Source organism: Cavia porcellus, unplaced genomic scaffold, assembly GCF_034190915.1.
Source record: "Cavia porcellus strain 051 isolate PalLab524CR breed Dunkin Hartley unplaced genomic scaffold, mCavPor4.1 scaffold_2, whole genome shotgun sequence".
Taxonomy (NCBI): Eukaryota; Metazoa; Chordata; class Mammalia; order Rodentia; family Caviidae; genus Cavia; species Cavia porcellus.
This window is the reverse complement of record NW_026947485.1, coordinates 68418475-68441238: the sequence shown is the minus strand read 5'-3', so window position 1 is coordinate 68441238 and position 22764 is coordinate 68418475. Positions and strand designations below refer to the sequence as shown.

Here is a 22764-nt window from a genome sequence, read left to right as displayed (position 1 = left end):
GGAAGCTTTGGAAGGTTTTATGACTTGCTCATTTTCTGTGCTTTCCTTTTTCCACTAGAAACTCTTGTGGATATCCTCTGTGAAATATCTCTGTGGAAATGTGGGAAGCATTTGCTTTCTCTAGACATAAGTAGCCTGTCATCTCTAGCTTAGTAGAAATAAAACTCTGTCCATTTTGTCCTTCAGTCATTTATTTCTTTACTCATTTACTCTTGATTGAATAAAGTGCTTGAAATAGAAATACTAAGTTAAAGTAAAAATTTGTATATCTACATGTATAAAAATAAAAAGATAAAAATTGAGAGAAATATTCATACCCATAGCAATTAATGTGTTGGCATAATCAATTAATGTTCATACATTTTCTTTAGTAAGAATACAATGGTTAATATTCTTGCTGTTAGAAATTATACAAAAAGTAGACACTTTCTGAGAACCTGAAGACACTAAAAATGTAAAACAATTAAAAAATGTAGTAAACACATTTCAACAGTTTTATCTCATAAATTTCAGTAATTTTATTGTATAAACTCCAAATAGTTATTTGACAATCTCAAATGATCTCTCTTCGTAAATAAAAATAAAAATACTTGCATCCTTTCCTATTCCATACTTTTTATTTTTGTCTATACTAGCTCTGTTCATCAGTGGGAATATTAAAAATAAATTTACATATTTCATATGACAAGACACATTGGCATTACTACCTCATTCCTTAAAGCACATATAATTCAGCAACTAATTTCTTGTTAAAAACATATAGTGAAAATAAAACGCATAAAAGTGACATAAGTTCATTTTCATCTTAGAATTTTAGCTTTATGTAGTAATAAAAATTTCTTCTATATAAGCCATTTAATTTCAATGGTGGAGTAATTTTCTAATGTTCACATTATTATTGAAGAATATAAGTAAGACATCCATAATGCATACTAATAAGAGTTAATTAATCTGGGTCCAGTTGTCTGAGTTGGTCTTTAAACATTTATTAAATGGTAGCTCAGATTCCTCCCAAGGATATTAAGAGCAGTAGCAAAGGTCTGTTTAAGGACTTAACCCATCCTAAATATTAATAATAACCTGTGCTTTCCTGCTAGGATGAGTTCTAGTCTTTGGAATATCTTCAGACTCCTGAGTCATTGCTGCTGAAGCATCCTGTATCACCAGCTTGACTAATTTGCCTGGCAGTCCTGAAGTCTCTCTGGGCTGCTGGTCAGAATTCACACATACCACCTTATGTCCTTGTCACAAGCCGGTTGTCCTCACTGCATGATGGGAAGTGAAAACCTGCATCCCTTAGTCCAAAATCAGTTTATTCAAAAAAAAGATGGAAGTTCTGGTTATTTTCATTTGTGATCTGTCTCACTTACTGTATGAGTGCTCATTCAATTTACAGTTGACAAAACTGAGGCCCAGAGATGAAACAGCTTTCTCAAGGTCACAGTTAGCAGAAAATCTGAGATGGATTTTCTGACTTGGAACTTAGAAGTGTTCCTATTGGTTGCTGTGAAAAATGTCAGAGTACTTAGGTATCATTTGCTGAAAGAGGAGAAAAAATTCTCACAGCATTTAATTGAAAAATAAGAATTGGTTGGAAGGGTTCAAGGGTAGAAATTGCTGCAAGGCCTCAGCCAGAGCTGGGAAATGAAGTCAGAATCTGAGGCGACTGTTACTCTGCTGGTCTAAGATGATCTTTCATCTCTGATGATTGCTTTACCTTTGCAATTTGCCACCATACATAGGGGCTGTTACTGCTTCTGATAAATAGCAGTTGTAGTTTGTGTGTGTGTGTGTGTGAGTGTGTGTGTAGCAGAGCATAGAAGACAGGTAGAGAAAGGGAGGAGGGTGTAGTAAGGAGTGACAGAGTGGTCCAGTCTGTGCCCACACGTGGGGATGGCATGGTTGGTAGAGAAGTGGGCTGCATCAATTTATACAATGATTTGTACTGTGTGACTAGCAAACTTTGTTAGTTCAATCTTTGGTTCTCCCACTTACATACACACATGCATGAACATACACACTACTACTATGTCTGTCTATAATTATAAACAAGCACATGGAACTCCTTTTATGTAACCATTTTATTCATGCTGATCAACTGGAAGTCATCTTCATTAGAGATATTTGGCTTCTATCTGGCTTTTGCCTTCCTGTCAGTTAGTGCTGTGATTTTACGAAAGGCTCTGTTTACTCCAAATCACTACATCAGAGCTTCCCTGACTTCTCGTATTTGTGTGCTCTCTTAATGTGTAATGTCTAAGAGATGATGGTAAGGCCTAACAAAGCACACATTTGATTATATGTACTGCTGATACGAGCACAATGAAGAATAAGTTTTAAAAAGAGATGTTAGTCACCGTTGAAGGAGAGGGTGGATAAATGTATTTCTTTCCTTAATGCCTTTACTTTCTTGAATGAAAAATTTCAAAGAGGCACATGAAGAGATATATTTCTCTATAGAGAATTCTTACAATAACAAAGAAATGCTTCAAGGAGTAGATGGAACTTCATCACCCTTCTCCATCCTCAAAAATATGATGTGTTTAAGGAGTTAATTCAGTGTAAAAGGTGATGTGAGCAATAATTTATAGTAAGAAGCAAAAAGAGAGAAATAAGTAACTTCCCAAGTCCTCTTGAGTCATTTCAGTTGAAATGCCTTAGCATTTTGTTATAAATGCTATGTAAGATAGTCAAGTTTAATGAATATACATTACAGAGATAAATGGTTCATGAACTCACATCATTTTGGATTATGCATTATTGCTCTTTAAAGTCATTAGTTTGGAAAATTGAGATTTGATTGTAATTAGTAATTTTCTAGCACGTTGTGAAATGGACAGAAAAGGGAGTAACCTGGGTAAGGGCTAGCTTTTACAAATTTAAATTCAGTGTGGTCAAGCCATGAAGTATAGAAAGCATATAACATAATTTACAATCAACTATGATTTCAAGACCATGGAAATATAAATTAAATCATTGAAAGATACTGTAAACCTGCTTCCTGGGAAGCTGGCTTTCTTCAAGGGATTGGTGCAAGATTTATCTACGGAAAGTTTCTTTAGAAACCACTGCTCTCCAGAAGGGTATACATAGTTACTTGGAGATATTTAATGTGTAAAACCTTGTACCTTGTTTGAAAGTGGATAGAAATACTGGTAACTGCCTAGTAAAAAACTTCAGAATACTGAAAAGACATTTATGTTCCCAAGTCTGCTGTGCAGATTCACTGTCCACAGCCAAACTTTTGGAGAGACTGTTTGCACTTCTTTTATTTCCTCATTTGGTTCACACTCCTTGGCCTACTGTGTCTTTCTTCTCCCTTTACTATACCACAAAGCTGTGCTCTTTCCAAGTAACCAGTAACCTTCTTGTTGTGGAGGGGGATGAATATATGTTCTAGTACAGCTAGAATACCACGCGTTCTGGTATCTTTCTGACTTGACTTTGAGGCAGTAATTGATGTCCCTGAATGTTCCCTTTAGAAAGTCTTCCTTTCCTTTGGCTTCCGTGGTACTCCTTCCATTTCCTTTTCTTTTTGGCTTCTTTGTGTAATTTAAATTGAGTACCATCATCTTAGATTTTGTTTAGGTTCCTCTTTTTTTTCAGATGTTGACATTTCACAGGGTTTTGAATGACTTTGTGGTTTATTTATTTATTTATTTTTGTCTGTTCATTCTGTTTGTGTGAAGGAATAGAACCATTCCTGAACCCCTGTCACCATCAATAAGCCGATTTTCAAACCTCTGCTTCCTGCTCCCGGTATACTGAGTTTTCTATTGAATAGTGTCATCTTGATTCTGAGACATCTTAGATTCAACAGGTTCAGGTTCAGCTACGTTGTTTTCGGCACAGCCTAAACTGCTGCTCCTACCCCTTAAGTTGCTCACCCCAGGGAGGGAGTGTGGCCTCCCTCTAGGCTTTTCGTCTTGAGCTCCTTTCTCTTCTTCACACCCTCTACTTTCAATCAAAATATCAAGATATCTGATACGTCCCTTGATTCTGTCCATTTCACAAAGCTGGGAATCTTTCTCTGTGGAGACTTCTGTCTTCTCTTTCCCTGGTTACTATAATAGTCTCTCAGCTGACAATACTTCTCCAATGTAAATACCGAGTTGCTTTTCAATCGGTTCTTTGTCTTATCTGTTCTTTCCAGTTCAGAGTGATCCTTATGTAACGTATATATAATCACTCTGAATTGTGATCCTTATGTAATATATATATGGAATCATAGTATTTTTCTGATCAAAGCAAAACTCTGTCCTATTTTTCTTGCAGTAAAGTCATTATATTTATGTAGCATTGAAAGTTACATGATCTGGGTCCATCCCTAAGTATCCACCCTCATCTCTCGTGATCGTGATCCTCTTTTGTACTTCATGACCTGTCTTATGGGAAATCTTTCAGTTTCTCCAACACAGTATGAGTCCTTCAGTCTTCATGCTTTAGAGCACTTGTTTACTAGAATATATATTCATCCCCCTCCACAAGCAAAAGGTATCATCTTTCTTTGCAGGATGAAAGGAAAAAAACTTTATTTTTAAGGTAGAAATTATGCTTACTTTGCTTATGACTGTATCCACCATGCCTGACAAATTGCTTGATAATCTTTCAGTCTATACTTTCTGAGTAACTAAATGCAGACAGAGAATAAAGTTCAATGCCTATTATGTTCTTTTAAGAGGCAGTGCATTGAAATCTGATTATCAAAGCCCACTTTTTCATCTAAGCTTTCATCACAAAGGGACTAGATGGTACACCATGCACTGAGGAGCTGTGTGTGGAGTGTTCTGTGTGCTTGTTTATCCGTGGTCCTCAGCACATGACTGTGGATATACGATGTGGTCAGTAGGTAACTGTGGAATGAATGTTTTAAATTCTTTTATTCATCTAAAGGAAGGAATTAGACTTACCGCTGCTGACTTTCTTCGTGGTTTCACTTAATGAAGATGTGAGATTATAGGGGAGATGTGGGAGTTGCTGTACAATACTTAGAATAGTTTTTGGGACAGTTTTTCCTTTAGCTAAGTTTATGGTAACCTCTCTAAGTTCTTTAATTCAATTTTCTTAGAAGTTCTTTATGTCAAAAAATGTGTATTAGTATTGTATGTAACTATCTTAATAAAGAATGAAATTTAATATGTGATTTATACTTTTCCATCAATAATGGAAATACCATGTTTTAATTAATAATATACACATATGTGTATAAAGGAATATCAGTAGTAAAAATATCAAATAAAATTATTCCTGTACAAATCCAGTATAATTTTTTCTATCTGAGGAATAGTGCCATTTTTTGGGTAAACTAGAAACTTAATAAATTTGACATTTTTTGAGGTATTTAACCTAGGGTTGTGTACCTCCTGATTATCTCTTAAATTTGTAACCTTAATCAATTTCCATGGTAATAAACTTAGTTCAACTATTAGCATCTTTTATTAGGACAGTTGCAGTAACTTCATAAGGAACCTGTCTGTACCACGATGTTCCTTGCTGTGTGTGATAGTGTCAACTTGACTAAAAACCACCCACCTAAATTGGCTCAGCATATAGTTCTGGGTGTGGAAGACTCATCCTAGGGAAGCTTGTCACCTTTACCTTGGACTGATATTGTGCCTTCCAGCCCAGACCATTCAGCCTCTTGATACGGATTTGAACGGACACTACACAGAGCTCCTGGTTTTTGACTGGATCCTTCTGATTTCCAGTGCTGAGACACACCTTCTGCATTCTTTCATACCTGGCTCTGTGGACTGCCATTGTAAGCCAATTTTGTAAATTCTTCTGTATTTGTATATCTTCCATTTTCCAGTTGAGCAAAACCAGTCTGATTATGCCCAGTGTAATATGTTTCATGACTTCCCATTAACCTTTAAAAAGTCTCATTTTTCTTAGTTTGTTTGACTGCATGGTGCTACCAAGCTTGTTATTAGTTATTAGCTGTATAGATTTGTGGTATGGGGGTTTCCTATCCATTTTGTACTAAAATGGATATAAAGAAGACAAATGTTTTTTGAGAAGAAATGTTGCTGTTGCTTGTAGTACTCTAATAGGGTGGAGCAGTGATTAAATTAATCTTCAGGCTTTTGAACTTCAACAGAAAAACCTTAGTCCTATCCTCTGAATAGCTGGCTGTTAAAAATATTTAAAGTGCTCCGTTCAAACACACCTTTGGCCAATAGCTCAGGGGCTTCTTGGACTTCTCTGTGTTGTGCTTTGGATTCTGCAGTGTCAAAGACCAGAGGACTTGAAAGAACCTCACTTGTTCACGAGTGTGTAATGAGTTAGTGATAGAGACAGTGTGGGCTGAAGATCATTCTTCTCACTTAAATATTCTTTTTGCTTTTTTTCCATTTTGATTTTCACTGTAACAGAATATGTGATCAAGAAATGTCACTTTCAGCATAGGATAACAAGGGAAGATGCCATGAATTTAAATATTACATTTAGTTTTTAACTATTATGAAAGAAGTCTAGTCATAGGATAGTCTGTATATTATTTTTGATTTTGAGAAGCTATAAAGTATAGTATGAGCTGGGCAGAAGAACTTCAAGGAGATCATTATGCTGTAGTCAGTTTTACTAAAATACAAGTATATTTCAACATGTTGTTCATAAATCAAGACTTTACAGTTAACAGTGTTTTTAAATGTGTCTTTCAAGTGCATTGATGTTTTTAGAAAAGTTGAAGAAGAAATTTAAATCATGCAATCTATTTAAAGTTAAGTTTATTGATACAATTTAGATGTACATAACAATCACATTTATCACAAGGAATTAACACCTATATACAGTTTATTTTGATTCTTTTTCCCTTCCCTCTCTTCAGCCCCTCTTCCCATCCTTATTTACAAAGCTTTGTTTCAATTTTGTCCTTCTTTTCTCATTTTTCCCCTTCCTTCCTCTTCCCATTTGAAGCATTTATTCCTGTTTCACATTAAGAGACTGTGATATTTACACATGTATGCAATTTTTTTCATTTAAGAGGATGATGTCAAGGTTCATCCATTGACCTAGAAATGTTTCAACTTTATCCTTTGTGGCTGTGTAGTACTCCACTATATAATGAAAGCGTGTCTTTCTCTTTTCTTCTTCTTTTTTTTTTTTTTTTTTTTTTTTTTTTGGTACTGGGGGTCAAACTCGTGACCTTGTGCTTGCCAGGCAGGGATTTAAACTGCTGAACTAAATCTCTCACCCAGGCATGTCTTCTTTATCCATTCACTGGTTGATGGGCATTTGGGCAGTTTCCAAGATTTAGCTGTTACAAACTGTGCAGCTGTAAATATGGGGTGCATATTTTGCTATAGGGGGATACTTTTAATTCTTTTGGGAAGATACCTAGAAGGGGAATAGCTGGTTACATGGAACCTCTATTCGTAGATTTTTTAGGAATCTCCACACTGATTTTCACAGTGGTTTACACTCTCACCAACAGTGGGAAAAGGTTCCTTTTTTGCTATAGCTTCTGCAGCATTTCTTATGGATTGATTTCTTAGTAACAAGCTTTCTTTTTGCAATGATATGAAATCTCATTGTTTTTTAAATTTGAATCTCTCAAGTGACCTGTGATGTTGAGCATTTTTCATATATTTACTTACTGTTTGTATTTCTTCATCTGAGAAGTGTGTATTCATCTCAGATACCCATGTTTAGGTTAGGTGTTTAAATTTGGGTGGTTTGATTTTCTTCTGTTCTTTATATATTGTAGATGTTAGTCATTTGTCTGAGGAAGAGCTGTCAGAATTTTTTCCCATTCTGTGGGTTGTCTCTTTACTCCCTTACTCTGTTGATGATTTGTTTTGCTGTGCAAAAGTCTTTTTTAAAGACTTTTTGACTCAGGGTCTAATATGGTAAAGTATTTCAAGATGGCCTTGAACTCATTATGTAGCCCAAGCTGGTCTTGAACTCACTGTGATTCTCCTGCCTCAGCCTCCAGATGCTAGGATTACATACTTGCACCATCATGCCTGACTTTGCAAAAAGCTTTTTGATAAGATGAGATCTCCCTTAGTCATTGATTCTTTGTAATATTTCTTACTTTATCTGGATTGTTGAACCATATAATTTAAATAGTATCAAATTTATGCTCATAAAATGACCAAAGCAAAGTTATCCATCTTAGCAAATAGATGGATATGACTGTTGTGAAGCATATGTCTCAAAAGAAGGTCAAAATGTGTAGTAAAACAAGGATTTGAGCAACAAAAATGAAGTATATTTTTATGGAATAAAAACTTTTGTGACTTACTAGTACTTTGCTCAGATATTCCCCAAAAAGTATTTTTTGACTCAACAAAATGGAAATGCCTCTGTACTTGGCTTTTGACTCAGTCAATAATACTACATAAATATAGAATTTCATTTGGATCACTTCTAGAATATAATCTTGGTATTCTTGCAAACAGAATAGAAGTTATTAGAGTAAAAGAAGTTAATATATGAAACTATTGTGTTTTGACATTTGCCTTTTAAAAATGGTTTATAAAAATGCTTTATAAAAATGGCAAAAACACAGTTACATAGGAACACTTTAATATATACTGAGATTGCACAATAATTTTGATAAAAGTAAAATTAATCAATGGAAGAACTTTTTACACTCTATATTTTTTATTTATGTGTATATAACATACATATGCACACATGTATACATATATTGTGTACATATATACATATATGTTATACATACATATACACAGGTATTATATATTTTTCTGATGAAGCACTAAACATACAAAAAATCCCATGGTAATGCTCTCAGTTTGGTGGAGAGATAAATGTGCAAATAAACAACGACTTTAGGATAGAAAACTGTTAGAATGTGATTGAGGGCCACAGACGGGCTTCCCAGAATTAAAATTTGAATTATAGGCATAATTTTTCTAAGATCCTGAGTTAAGGTTTGATTGATAAGTGCAGTTTTTGTGACAGAAAGAAAAGGATGTTCAAAGCCAAGAAGCATGGGTAGAAAAACAGAGAACTGAGTAAAGGGGCAGAGGAAAGCCATGCAGTCATGAGGGGGTAGCTAAGTAAACAAGGATCAGAGGACTGAGGCTTTGCAGATCATGATACAATTTTGCTTTTTATCCAGGGATAAAATGGAAGCCATTGAATATTGATTGGAGCAGAAACATTTCTGGAGACCTTTCAGTATGACAGGATTTTTACAGCGCTCTTTCATGTAGTACATATATCCAGTCTCAAAATGTAGATCCTGTTATCACACTTTTTTGTGTTTTTCAGATGAAACTGAGGTGTGGAAAGGTAAAGAATCAAACAGATGTTCTACCAAGTTCAGAAAATGGTTTCAGTTCTTCAGTTTGACCCACAAACCGCTTAAATCTTCAGCTAAACTGTCTTTTTCTTTGATGAAGGTGCAGCTAGACTGGGAGAAGAGTGAGAAGAGGAGGGATTTGGAATGAGAGAGATGCTCAAGTAGGGCGTGGAAACAGGGCCTGACCCTGAAATACCTTGGGAAATAGATGGCACTTAACCATAAGGAAAGAAGGCCATGACCAAAAGGAAAGGAGGATGCACTGCAGCTTTTTGAGAGGGTTCTACACAGAAACTAAAGCACAGAGGTCTGCTGTGATAATGATCCAAACCGTGAAATCCATCCTCCTGGCCATGACCATCCAGGCCCGCATCTCACACCCTGGCCTCTCCCTTCTTTACACCGCGTGTCTAACACTTCTGGTCCTCCCTCTTCTTTACACTGGGTCTTACCTCCCTGGCTGCCCTCTCTTCTTTACATAGCTCTTCAGCTACTCTGGTCCTCTTTCTGTCTTTTAAAAATATTGAACTTGCTCCTGCTGTCTCTTCCAGAATATTCTGACATTTCCTGCCATGTCTTGACATGGGTGATGCTTCTGCTCTGTCAGGTCTCAGTTTGGAGATAACTTACTACTCTTAAGAAGCCTGCACTGACCATTGTGTGTACCGTGGACCCATCAGTCACTGTCAATTGTATGATTTGTTCCCCTCTCCACACAGCACATAAAAGTATCTGAAATAGTCCCCTCTGATTGTTTATTGAAGTTTCCTCTTCTAGAAAACATGCTTCTTGGAAACATGGACTTTGTCGTTTTTTGCCATGGTTTCCAAAGCCTAAACAGCAATGAAAACAAAACAGTTGTGAAGTACATAAATATTCATTAAATGAGTATATGAAGGCATAAACATTTGCTGGAAATCATTAGCTCTTAGGTGGAAATTGAGTTCACAGCACTGTCTAGATTAGAGAGAGGGAATAAGGAAGAACACCTTGATAACACTATTATCCTCTTTCTTATCCTCTTTGGGGATAGAAGCTGATCTTTTGGATTGAAAATGTTAGGTGAACCAATTCTTTACATATTTACATTAGTTAAAAATGGACTTGTCTTGTTTCAGCTTTGTTACTATTTGTCAAGTCAAATATATTTGGTCTAAATTATAAGGAAAGTCTTTTTCAAGTTTATGTTGTGGTTAGGAACATGCCAGCAGTAATTTTTCTAATGAATCTAGAGTCCACTCAGAATTAGGAGTTAACAGCAATACAAATAATCAAATAATAAGTATTAAGCTCAATCTTTGAAAGTATCATAAAATGCAGAGAAGGGAAATAAAAGATTTATACAGCAAATTAACATTGAGACAGCTAATGTATTTTCCTTGCATTTAAAAAGAATGCTTATAATAGAATTTAAAAATTCTAAAATAATGAGAACAAGAGAGTTCAGGAACAATTTTTTAAAGAATACCTTAGAGAGGAATCAAGACTTGTATAATAAATATAGTGAAGTATAATGAGACTTGTGTTATTGACAAATGATTTTGTAAAACACTTTAATGTCTTTGGGGCCAGATTTTTCACCTGCAGAACACAGGGTGTAAAGGAATTATATGAAAGGTGTTTTAGGAGCTTCTATTCATTTCTTCTTAAAATCTATGCATATATTATGTCAATCCTATCAACAGGTAATTTGAAAATTTAAATAACTGACCACAAGAGGGAGAACTCTAATTCTACATTAAGTTATTTAATACAATATAAAGTAATCTGAAGGTATTTTGCGATATGAAGTGATAGACTATCTCATTTCTACACCTCTGGGCAGACTAAGGGTATTGTACTACTAGAGGTAGGTTTAAATTACTTGAACTGTGGTTTTGTGTTGCTAAAGTTATAATAAAGTTACTGATTGTCAAAATCTATTTGGGTTAAGCAATAGTGCTTCATGAAAAAAACTAATGTTTCTTATGTTAAAATGAAGATAGCAGCATTTTAGAATTCAGTTTGAGAGAGTTTTTCCTTTCAAATATTATTTCAACTATTTGAGAAATCTATAACCTTCCTGAAAGTCTGAAATGAGCATAGATCATCACGAAGGCAGTTTACTGCTCTTGGAAACACGTACACGTACACCAAATGAAGAGCCGGATTGGATCTGCCTGCACCATTATGAAAGTCTATGTGAATGAATTTGTATATGTTGTATGTTTACTATCATATAGATATTGAATGTGTGTTTACAGAATTAAATACTTGTTTTTCTCATTTCATTAACTTCTGTTTACTGGCTTTATTTGAAGTTTTATTTTAAGGAAACTATAATTTTCATTGTGTTGGAAATTCTCCAATGACTATAAATTTCAGTGACTCACATCTTTGAACTTCATCAACTTAAATTTTACTTGTAAGGTATGAATGAATATAGGATGCTGAATGATACTAAATACAACCAAAGCATGCTCAAGTAAATGAGTGTCCTTTAAACACTGTTTCAGTAGGCTATACCAGTATCTCAGTAATATACCTGCTGCTCAAAACAATTTGTGCTTTTCCTTAGGGGCAGTACCATACTCTTTAATATGTTCAGTGACAGTAATTGTTTATTTGAGAGTGATTATAATATTTATGCAAGTGAAATTGAATATTAATATTACTAATTAAATTAGAGTATATACTATTTGGCTATCAAAATTTAAATGTAAAATATTTAAGATTTAAGATTATAAAATCCCTTCATTCAGCAACCATAAACAAGCCACAAAATGATTTTCCCAAAGTGACTAAGAGATAACTTTCATTTGAGTAAATTCTTTCTACTGTGTTCATTAAAAAGCGTAATTGACAAAATAAGTTGTCACTTTGTTTATGCTCTAGTTATTTTCAAAGCTAAGACTTCATGAATTCTTTACATTAAAGTCATAGCTATTTTGAAGAGAACAGGAGACATTATGATAGCCATTGTTGATTTTCCTATTGGCTGGTTTTAAAGGCCTGTAACGCTTTCATTCTTTTGTTTTGATCAGTTTTATACTATTTTGCCTTGTTTGAATTCATTGTCTGTGAAGATATGGACAGCTATTTCAAAGAAAACAAGACATTATGGTAGCAACTGTTGATTTCCTTTTGTCTTGTTTTGAAATCTGTTGTCTGCATTGTTTGGTTCTATCTGCTTTGTTCTGTTTTGTTTTGTTTTAGTCTCTTTAAAAAAATAAAATTACAGTGTGCTAATTAAATCAGCAATCATTCAGATTTTTTTCCCTAAAAACATCCTCCAAAAGGAATTGTGATTGTTAATGCTATTGTTTGGCTAAATTCATTTCTAGAAATGAACCAGAAATTACTACAGACCAGTAGAAGATCTGTGCTAGGCAGTGTGTTGCATGCACATCTTACTGCTGCTTATGTATCAAGTGACTAGTCCAACAGTTAGCCCACTGGTAATAATTATTCATAGTGGAGGACTCACACCCCACCAGCCTGTATACCTCAGTTTATTAGTTGGCCAGGCAACAGTTTCAATTATGGTTCCTGTTACTTTTGCTTCTTAAAAGCAGCTGGTCATTCAAGCTGGTCATTGTGATGCATATTATAAAAACCAATCCCTAATTGACAAGCCATTCTGCCCCTGTACTTCCTGCTTGCTAATCCCAGATCACCTGAGATCAGGGCCTAATATTTTGGGAATGATCATGATCAGTACCTATCGACATAAGTAAATCTGCCTCTAAATCTTGGGTGTTGTTTCAGTGTTTTTGCTTGCCGTTACATCTAGTGTGTCAAATGGGAAGACCAACCATGCTCATCTCTTTGATTACCAGCCCTGGCCCTTGAGAACAGAGCAAGGATGTCTTCAGGTCACAAGAAGAAGGTGTGCCCTCAGGATTTCTTGAGTCCCCTCAGTGATCTGAAGGAGGATTGTTGCCTCCCCATTGGAGTGACTCTCATTGGACTGCAAATGAAGGAGGATGCAGTTTCTGCCTGTTGATCTACCTGCCTGCCTGATTCGAGGAAGACCTCTAGGGGTACCTCAGTCTGTCAGTTCTGCTCAGCTCAAGTGGGAGAGATTGGTAGCTTCTTGTTAGGACCATCCTTGAGGGAAGGAGGTTGTAATGTTTTAACTTCTGAGTGCCTCTTAAGTGAACATGTAAGTGAGTGGACTAGATAAGATAAGCAATAGGCTGCTATGTCTGTGCACCAATCCTGGGATGCACTGGTTGTGGTGGCTGTTTGAACCCTCACCTGAGGCTCCTTGGCAGTTGATATACAGCATAATGTAGACCTCATATTTTCCTTTGCTAAGTTGTGCCTAAGTCCCTGTGAGGACTGCAGTGAGGCCACCATCTGAATAGTCTGTATCTCTGAGGGGCACCCACTCTTTTGTCTGTTTACATCATTCAGTGGTATACAAAACATATGCAGGAAGTCAGAGATGGGAACTAATTAGTCAAAACACACAGTCCCTGACTGCAGGAAGAAGGTAGAAGGGCTTTTATGGAGTTAAAAATGAAACCAAACCACTTATTGCATCTGAAAGAAAAAATAAAAAAGAAGAAGGAAAAGAGGCCTAGTGTTCCTGAGAAATCTGCCTTGGCATCAGCTGCCAAAGTTCTGCTAACACCTATAGCTTTGGGTCTCCCAAAACCTATGGTCATTGCAAAAGTTGGGGCAAACTTGTGACTTTCCTGTTAGGCAATGAAACAAACTTTGACAGTTCCTCAAGAGGAAGAACAACCTTAGATGGATAATCAGAATCTTGAAGTTATGAAAACTCTCCTTCCAGAAGTGCAAGCTAAAGACTTGCCTCTGGGCCTGACCATCAACCATGCTTACTTGCCACAACCCCTGTTGCTGTTAAGATGTCACAGGAAGTGCAGACAGACATGCAGCCACACATAAGCCTGGTACACTGTTAGTCACTGTGGGCAAGATTTCTTTGCCATCAGCAATGCAGCCATCATCTTGCATTCTGCAGTTCCCAACTCATACATCCTTTTTGGACTATTACTCAATTGCTACAAGGATTTGGAAACACACACTATTTTGGAGGAGGCCCTAGGCCCAGGAAAGCCCATTTCTCTGTTCATTCCAACTCCATCATGGTCCCCTGGGAAAGAAACAGTGAGGCTTCAAAACTATATAAGGTCAGTAGACCATCAAACTGCTAAAATTCACTTCTTCTACCTGTAAAGCTAGTTGAAGATCTCTGAGCTGCCAACACTGTAACAATTGCCCTCTATACATATTGTCTCAGTCTTTTAGCACCCAAAGCCTGCTGGTACACCTGCTTGGTCCTAAAGAATGCCCTCTTCTGGCTTCTGTTGGCTCCTGTCAGCCATCCCATCTTTGCCTTTGCCTCAGTAGACCACTGAGAGTGCACAGTGGTCTACTTGTGCAAATACTTGGGTCACTTCTTTAAGAGGTGCCACCCCCTTTTGCCTCCATGCTCTAACAGCCAGTCCTTACAATCGAAAAGTTGATAAGCTCACCTTAGGCCAAGACCTAACTGTCCAGATGCCACAAGCTGTATATGTATTTCCTAAGTAACTGTAGACTGTTATATATGCTGAGTACACCCTATTTATGGAAGAAAATAACTGTGCTAGGAATGAAGTCTGACGAGCTAGATTTGCTCTGATTACCTTGGACAAAGCTATTTTGGCCAAGGCTTTCCTGCAGGGGTGATCTTCCTGTTAGCCACTGTTTAGAAACCTACAACTAGTGACACTAAACTTTTGCTCAGAATAATTCAGTCCAGAGGCCTAATTTCTATCCGAGGATCCAGTTGACCGAAGAATCAACTCCAGTCAGAAAAACCTTGTCTGGTACTCCCAGAAGATCCATTGTAATCAGAGCCAGTTTTGCCCCAACCATATGTTTTTCAAGGTCGGGTCTCAATGCTGGCCCCCATAACCCTACAGGAAGCTCAGGCTTCAGCGTCTATATTGGTGACACCACCCAACGGACAGAGTTCACGGAAGTAAAGGCTTACAAGGTCTAACAGATATGTGTTAATGCTTATATGCACCTAGTCTGGCTGACCTGAGGTATTTGCTACCTGTGATGAGAAGGCAATAAATGTTTGTAGGCTCCTGCTGTAAAGAATCATCCCTACATAGCCTACGCTTGACCATTGACAGTGACAACAGGCCTGCATTTGTAACAGAGAAAACTAAATAAAAATTACATACAGCATATAGGCGATGAACTCTAAGAAGTTGAGAAAATAAAGTATAACTCTACAGAAGCATTTTGTAATTAGCTCCATAAAAGTTTAGCTAAAAGATCAGTTATACCTGTAGGAATTCGTGCACCACATATATAACCCTATAACCATATAACATAGAACTTTTAGGGAAATTAATATATTAACTATCTTATAAGTTTCGGAAATCCAGCCTTAGATCTGCTGGAAAATTTTTTAAATTTTTAAAGAGAATAAAATCAAGCAAAATAAAACAGAATAAAGCCAATCAAAACAAACTAGTGTGACACAAGATTTAAAAACAATATGAAATCAACAGTGATTACATAATGCCTCTAGTGCCTTTTGTATCTTCAAAATAGCTGCCCATAAATTCAGACAGTAAAAATCAAACAAAATAGAAGAATAGAACCAATAAAAACAAACCAATGAATGCAATAAAGGACTTCAAACTTAGACAATAGTAAATCCAAAATGCTTACCATAATATATCCCATTATCTTTGAAATAGCTGCCCATGCCATCAGATACAATAAAATTTAACAAGACAAAACAGAATAAAAACCCAACCCCCCAAAACAATGAAAATGATGCAGGACTTCAAAACAAGATAATAGGGAATTAACAATGGCTACCAACTTCAGAAGGAGATCCCCCATAAATGCTACACTGCCTATTGATATCTTCTGAATAGGTGATCACACTACTGGCTTTAGACCTGCAAAATCAACTAAAAACACTAAACACTACAAGCACTAAATTGTAGTATACCTCAGTAGCTATCATTTCAGCCTATGTTTCTCTGCATTGCATGGTGGCTTAGCGGGTGGGGAGAGTTGACTGCTCTTATTTTCCAGCCTGTGCAACGGAAGTGGTTGGCATCTGGCTCCCGCCCAAGTGGCTGGTGCATGGTGCTGATTTTCAGGGAGGGCTTGCTTCTTGATGACTTCTTGTTCTCTTACCCTGCAGCCTCTGTTGGAAAGTTTATCTGGATCAGCTAGCTCACTGGAGAGATGACACACTCAAAGCTTTTCCCTGGTCATTCTGAATGCCAACTAGTTCATGCATGGCTGACGTGTGAGGACATCATTCACAGGATTGTTTCACACCTATTCCCCTTGATTTTTGTGTCTTTTCAGGAAGCTTACCCTTTCTTTCCTGCATCCTACTAGCTGTGGTTTTTGCCTTAAAAAACTCTAGAGACAGTTGCTTCAAGAGAATAGAACAATCAGTCAAATACTTGATCAAGATTTGATGAATGTCCAAGATACATTGGATTCTCTTGTAGATCACATTAACTCCTTTCCTACCTTGCCAGAGTAATGTTACAAAATAGTCCAAAATTATATCTCTTCCTAAAAGCAACTTAGAAAATATTCTGTAATAAGACAATCTTGGTAAACTTGGCAAAGCCTGTCCTAGAACAACTGAAAACCCTAATGTTACTTCTTCCATTTGGGACTTGTCTCAAAAAACATCTCATGTAATATGCCCAGTAAAGATTTGCCAGGGAAACTAGAAGGGGAAATGTAGAAATGTAGCAGAACTCACCACCTGCCCCCTGGCCACTATGCTTCAGTTTGTTAGTTGCACATGTAATAGTTCCAGTTTCAGTTCCTGTTAAGTTTCTTAGAAATGGTCACTGTGATGCATATTATAAGAACCAGTCCCCAGTTGACAAACCATTCTGCCTCTATAATTCCTGCCTGCGTATTGCATGAGCCCTACACCACCAGAGATCAAGGCTTAAAGTTTTGGGAATGATCCCGATCAGTTCCCATCAATGTAAGTAAATCTGCCTCTAAACTCTGGTTGTTGTGTTGATGTTTCTGTTTCCTGTAGCATCTGCCCAGTGAATATTAAGTGCATACGAGGGTGGAATGAATAATAAATGATAAAAAGTTTACATATATGTGTAACATTATTCCGGGATGCTGCATAATCACCCATCCAAAACATAATGACTTAAAAATGTCACATGTTGTTCTGAGAGCAGGAATTTCAATACAATTCAGTGGGAAAAGCTCACCTTATCCTACACAGTGCCATCTGGGGTGACTTGAAATCCAGGGATAACTGGAAATTTGAGTCGAGAATCACCTGAAGTGCATGTTAGTGGCAGTTGAATGCCACTTGGAAACTGCTTAGTTTATTTACAGGAAGCAAAAACACATGCATGGCAGTTTTATGACTCAGCCTAAATTTTGGAGGTCATGTGGAATCATTCATTACTCCCGTGTTTTGTTGATTGAGGCAGATTTTAAGCAAAGAAACGGAGAAGCCACCATAAGAAATGAAATGGGAGTAGTGTGAAAGACATACTGCAAGAAGAGCATATGGGATTGTGGTGTATTGGAGTGGCCAGTTTTGGAAGAAACAGTGCTATAATTTCTAATATATTAATAGAGACTTTTCCCTTCATAAATTTTTATTCACTAGATAACTTTACAAAAGAGATTATTTCTGATACAGTAAATATTTACTATTTTCTGTAAAAATTACTGTTTAGGAAGTGAATTGAGAAAGTAATTTGTTTATCTTACATGGAATCATTTAGAAATAAGCTGATAAAGATGGCAGGAAATATGTCTTCTGAATAATCAGCTGTATCCCTAATGTCTGGTATGTACATGTCATGTAGGGAAGTGCTCAATGAATTACACTGCATAAAAAAGGAATATGATTCCATCTGATAATGTACATTATTTCTTAGTCCTTTCAAAAAGCTGGTTTGTTCTTTATATTGGCCCCAATGTTGATCATATAGGCCAGAATATATGAGCTTTGGAACTATTTTGAAAGGTTAGGTTTTGTGTTCTGGATGTTAGAATTTTACAGCATTTCCTCTGTGAGTTCGGAGCTCTTTCAACTTACTCCCTTAGTATTAATTCATTAATTATATGACATCACACATCATATCATAATTAATTTTACATGCGTTTGCCTCCTAGGTTGCAAACAACTCAAATGCTGGACTGCAGCCTCACAAGTTTCCTACCAGAACACCATACTTCTGCTGTCTGATAGCTGCTGTTTGTCAACTGTTGAAATAATGAATGAAAATCTAAATTGTGTTTGTCCTTTCACGTATATACTTGTCTTTAAAAATTAAGTTGTTCCATGAAAAATGAAGAAACTTATTATGACTTTATTAGACTTATCCACTTAAAATAACGTATTGAGTTCAGTAACAATAAATAGATATATACTCTGTAAAGATGAACGTATTACCTTTAGATATTTTCTAGTGTCCTTTTATTAAAAGAAAAAAAGAGTAATGTTAGAAATAGTTTTATTTCCTTAAGAGAACTGACTGGAGTAGCTGTCTCAGTCCTAGAATCTGGAAGGAACAGGCCACACCACCTCAGAATCCAAGGTGGTATCTAAGGGTTTATTATACATGCTCAGGAAGGTTGCTGGATCTGTGAGTTCTTCAGAATTACATAAATACTTTATGATTTGTTCTGGGGGGAACAGGTCAGGTGAAGTGTTTTGCAGGTTATCATTATCTAATCCTTGAGTACCCACTTTAAGGGTCCTATAAAGGCGCAGAGCCAGTTGGTGAGTCCGGGTAAAAAAATCTGTGATGATCTCCTCCAGAGACTGAGACTGTGTCATGTCATCCAGATACATGATGGGCATTCTTACTACTGAAAAATGCCATTGTGTGAAGAGCCTTGTTGGGATGTTATGAGAAATGACGACAATTTTCATTTTTTGAATCCAGAATTCCGTTTCATTCCTTTCATGGCGAACATAATCTAAGAGGACTTGCTGAAGAGTTTCATGGGAGGATTCGAGGATATGCAGCATGGAAGTGGAGTAAATGAGCAGTAGCCCTGTCAATGCTTCTCCTGGGTGATATTTTAAAATAGACTGAAATGCTTGGTCATAGTATTCAGCAATTTTATTTTTCTCCATGTCTGCTTGTATGTTGGCCACTAGAAACATCCTATGGATGAGGAATTTCTTGAGCTGCAGTGTTTGTTTCTTTTCCAGAAGGTGCAAGTAATTATCACGGGGCACCTGTGTCAGTAAAGGAGTATCCAGTTGACCAAGCCTTTTGCTCTTCTTTTCGTTTTGGGCCATGAAGGCCAGGCCAGAGCTTCTTTAGCTTCCAGATGATTCCAATTTTTAGGATATTGTGATAATTACGTTATTAGTATAGCCCCTGAGTGATGACGTCTTTTTGTTCTTTCTGACAGAAAAAAAGAGTATACAACATAAATGTTACTGAACAGTGAAAATCTCTTCCCAATACTATCAATAAATAATGTCTTTCAATTGAATTTTAAGACAAACTAAAGAGATTATTTTAACATTTACAAGTGAAATTACTAACATATCCTAGTAAAAAACCCTTCAAATATAATGTAATGATAAATACAGATTGTCTTCATTTGTGAAGTTTTTAAGACTAACACTTTGTGAGAAGTATTCCAACATCTTTTATACATTTGACTGATCTATATAGTTAAAAATTTATGAGCACTTTAAGCTTATTTAATGTTTGGTACACTAGAAGTTGATAAGTGTTACTTGAATAATGACAATGAACTCTTTAAAAACATTTTTTTGATTCTTTGTGTTTTTCCCCTATCAGTATCTCTTTGGCTTTTTTTTAAGGTTTATATAAAAATATTATGCTACTTTAACTGGATCTTAAAAATATCCTCCCCCAGGCTCTGATCAACATAACATGTCTTTTGTTCTTTGAGTGCTCTGCCACCTGTACCTCAGGGCCTAGTTGCTTGTCCTCCAGGGGAGCCTTCAGCTGCCAGGGCTCTGGCAGGTGGTCCTGGGTTCTGACTTCCATAGGGCATAATGAGTCGGAATGCCCATGTGTTAAAGGGCAGGGTGGACTTAAGACTGTCCTTTCTTAATGTAATGAGGGTGTCTGAACAAACATCTCACCTCACTTTAGGACTGAAGCTTTCTCTTCCAGAATGGCTTTCTGTTAATTAGGTGCATTTTAAGTCAGACAGGTGGTGGATCTGGATTTTTTTTCCTAAACTTTGGTAAATAAGTAAGTGGTGGAGCTCATCTGTTGTGTTTACGTGCTGATTACTACTAGAACACATATCTGCAATTGTGTAATTAATGTTGAATCTAAGAAAGTTGTAAAATAGAACTTACGGCACATAATCCAATGTGAATATACATTAATTTTAGAAAACTTTAATAGTACATTGCATTCAAATAAGCTGTAAATAATTATTTTAAAGGGGCTTATTAAAAACTCATTTAATGAAAAACTAAAATGTAGAGTATGTCTTTTAAGGTTTGTGTTATTGAAACTAATGATCATTAGATAAATAAATGACAAATTACCCCAAAAAACAGTCTGAGAGGTGATTTACTAATTCTTTAATTGTATAATACATAAAAATCAACTTTGATCCTTCGCTGTCATTTGCTTTATTATTTCCTGAAACAAGAAAATCTGTCCTGAGGTGTTAACCTCACCTTTACTGATCCTAAGGCCTGTTCTTACCCTTATCCTTGTGGCTTTGCGGAGTGTTGACACCAGCTTTCATTCATCGTGGCTTTTTGTTTTCCCTGGTTCCTGTAATTTCTTTCCAAATCTATATTTGTGGTTTGGCTGAGGGCAGTCCTGAGTACCCATGTAGAACTTGGACTTCACTTCCTTGCCTTGCACTCAGCACCATCTATAATTCTCTCTGTGAGGACAGGCGCTGGTCCTTTACGCTGCTGTTACCTCTAGAAAGCATGATTGGCACTGTTGATTAATCACAGACTTTCCCAGCTGAGCTGAGATACAGATTGGGAGTCATCAACCTAAAGGTTTCAGGAAGATGCAGTTAGTTACTTGAGATTGACAAAAAAGCCTATTTTTGTATTTTCTCTTCACAGAAGGATCCTAAAATTGTAGTCCCCATTTTACAAGACTTCCTTAAATGTAATGTACCCTTCTAAGTTTTAAATGTGAATACATTTGTATACTCCTTATCATACATGTTTTCTTTACGAATATCCAGCTTCCTCGTGTTTCCTAAAAATTGTCTGTTAGCTTTATACTGTTACATATTCTTTCTACTTCTTTTGAAATGCATTTGGTGTTTGGATTTCCACTACCTCCTTCATATCCCTAGGTCTTTATTTGGATTTGGATAATTTGAAGAATCTTCCACCCTCAGAATTTCTCTAGATTTCCTCACCCTAAAAATTCACCTATTAGTGTGTAAAACTGTACGGCTTTATGATACATGTGCTGAAAAAGATACTGATTTTACAAAGCTCTCATTGCTACCTTCCACCACAGAATGCCAAGAAGGGGAGAATCAGAATTTTCTCCACCATGTCCAGAGTGATTTTTAGCGTGAATTTCTAATCCTCAGTCGTGGATTAGGCCAGAGAGACTATATAGAAATACAGTGAAATGGTTTATTACTTAACACTGGTCTTTGCCAAAGTGAGGGGTATTTTCAGGGTGATCAAGGAGCCCTTTTTGTATGTATAAATTCAAACAAACCTTTTATATGCAGTTGAAAGTCTTCCTTTTCATGAGACTTAACCTACAGCAATTTCCTTTCAAACTCAGCAAAGGACTGACTACCTTTCGAGGTAAGATTAACTTCGTACTGTGCTGCCTCCATTTCAGTTGAATTTTTCTGATTATAATTACATTCCCTAAAAGCCCAAAGAAGAGTAGATGATGTACAGTAGAGTTCTAAGCAAGATGATTAACTTTATCTGTCAGATTCCTATCATGTTCTTTGGCTTCCTAACTCTTGAGGTAAGTAAAACTGTTCCATGGTTCTTCTGTCCTGTCTTTGCTCTGTCTCTTGTTAAGGTTTGGCTAACATACACTTCTGAATTACTTTTTAAAGATTTCTGTCTTCACTGGTGTTACAACCTTGACACCTTCTTCCCTCTAAATCATAGTCTTTGATCAGTGCTTCCTGTCAAACATCTTGTGATTTCATGTGTCTTTCTAAATATTCTTTCCTTCAAAGTGGAAGAAAAGGTGATCTTTCTTTCCATGTTTGGTTTCTGTTTCCCTTTTCTTTCATAGATCATGTGTCTTTGATTCTCCAATAAAAAGAATGATATTTCATCATTACATATATATATATATATACACATACATGTAAAATATCAACCATGTAACATATCAACTAAGCTAGTCTTTTTTAAAAAAGTAATAATTTTTTAACAAAACCTAATTTCTGTTAGTCTTAAAAACATGAATTGGCATTTCAAGAAATTAAAAATTGTGTGATTGTGATATTTTGATGTGGTTTGGTCTCATACGCTCAGAAACAAC

At 36.3% G+C, this 22764-nt stretch overlaps 2 protein-coding genes across 2 annotated transcripts in view; one reads left to right on the top strand and one right to left on the bottom strand.

The window, feature by feature from the left end:
- Znf804b (zinc finger protein 804B) overlaps window positions 1-22764 on the top strand; it is a 516344-nt gene that overhangs the window by 19216 nt on the left and 474364 nt on the right. The gene's annotated exons all lie outside the window — the stretch shown is intronic.
- Tex47 (testis expressed 47) lies at window positions 18663-20284 on the bottom strand. Its single transcript, XM_063234826.1, has 2 exons — window positions 20212-20284; window positions 18663-19674 (listed from the first exon to the last, which is right to left on the bottom strand). Exon 2 carries the CDS (start codon window positions 19563-19565, stop codon window positions 18810-18812), a length of 756 nt encoding a protein of 251 aa, XP_063090896.1. The 5' UTR covers window positions 19566-19674; window positions 20212-20284; the 3' UTR covers window positions 18663-18809.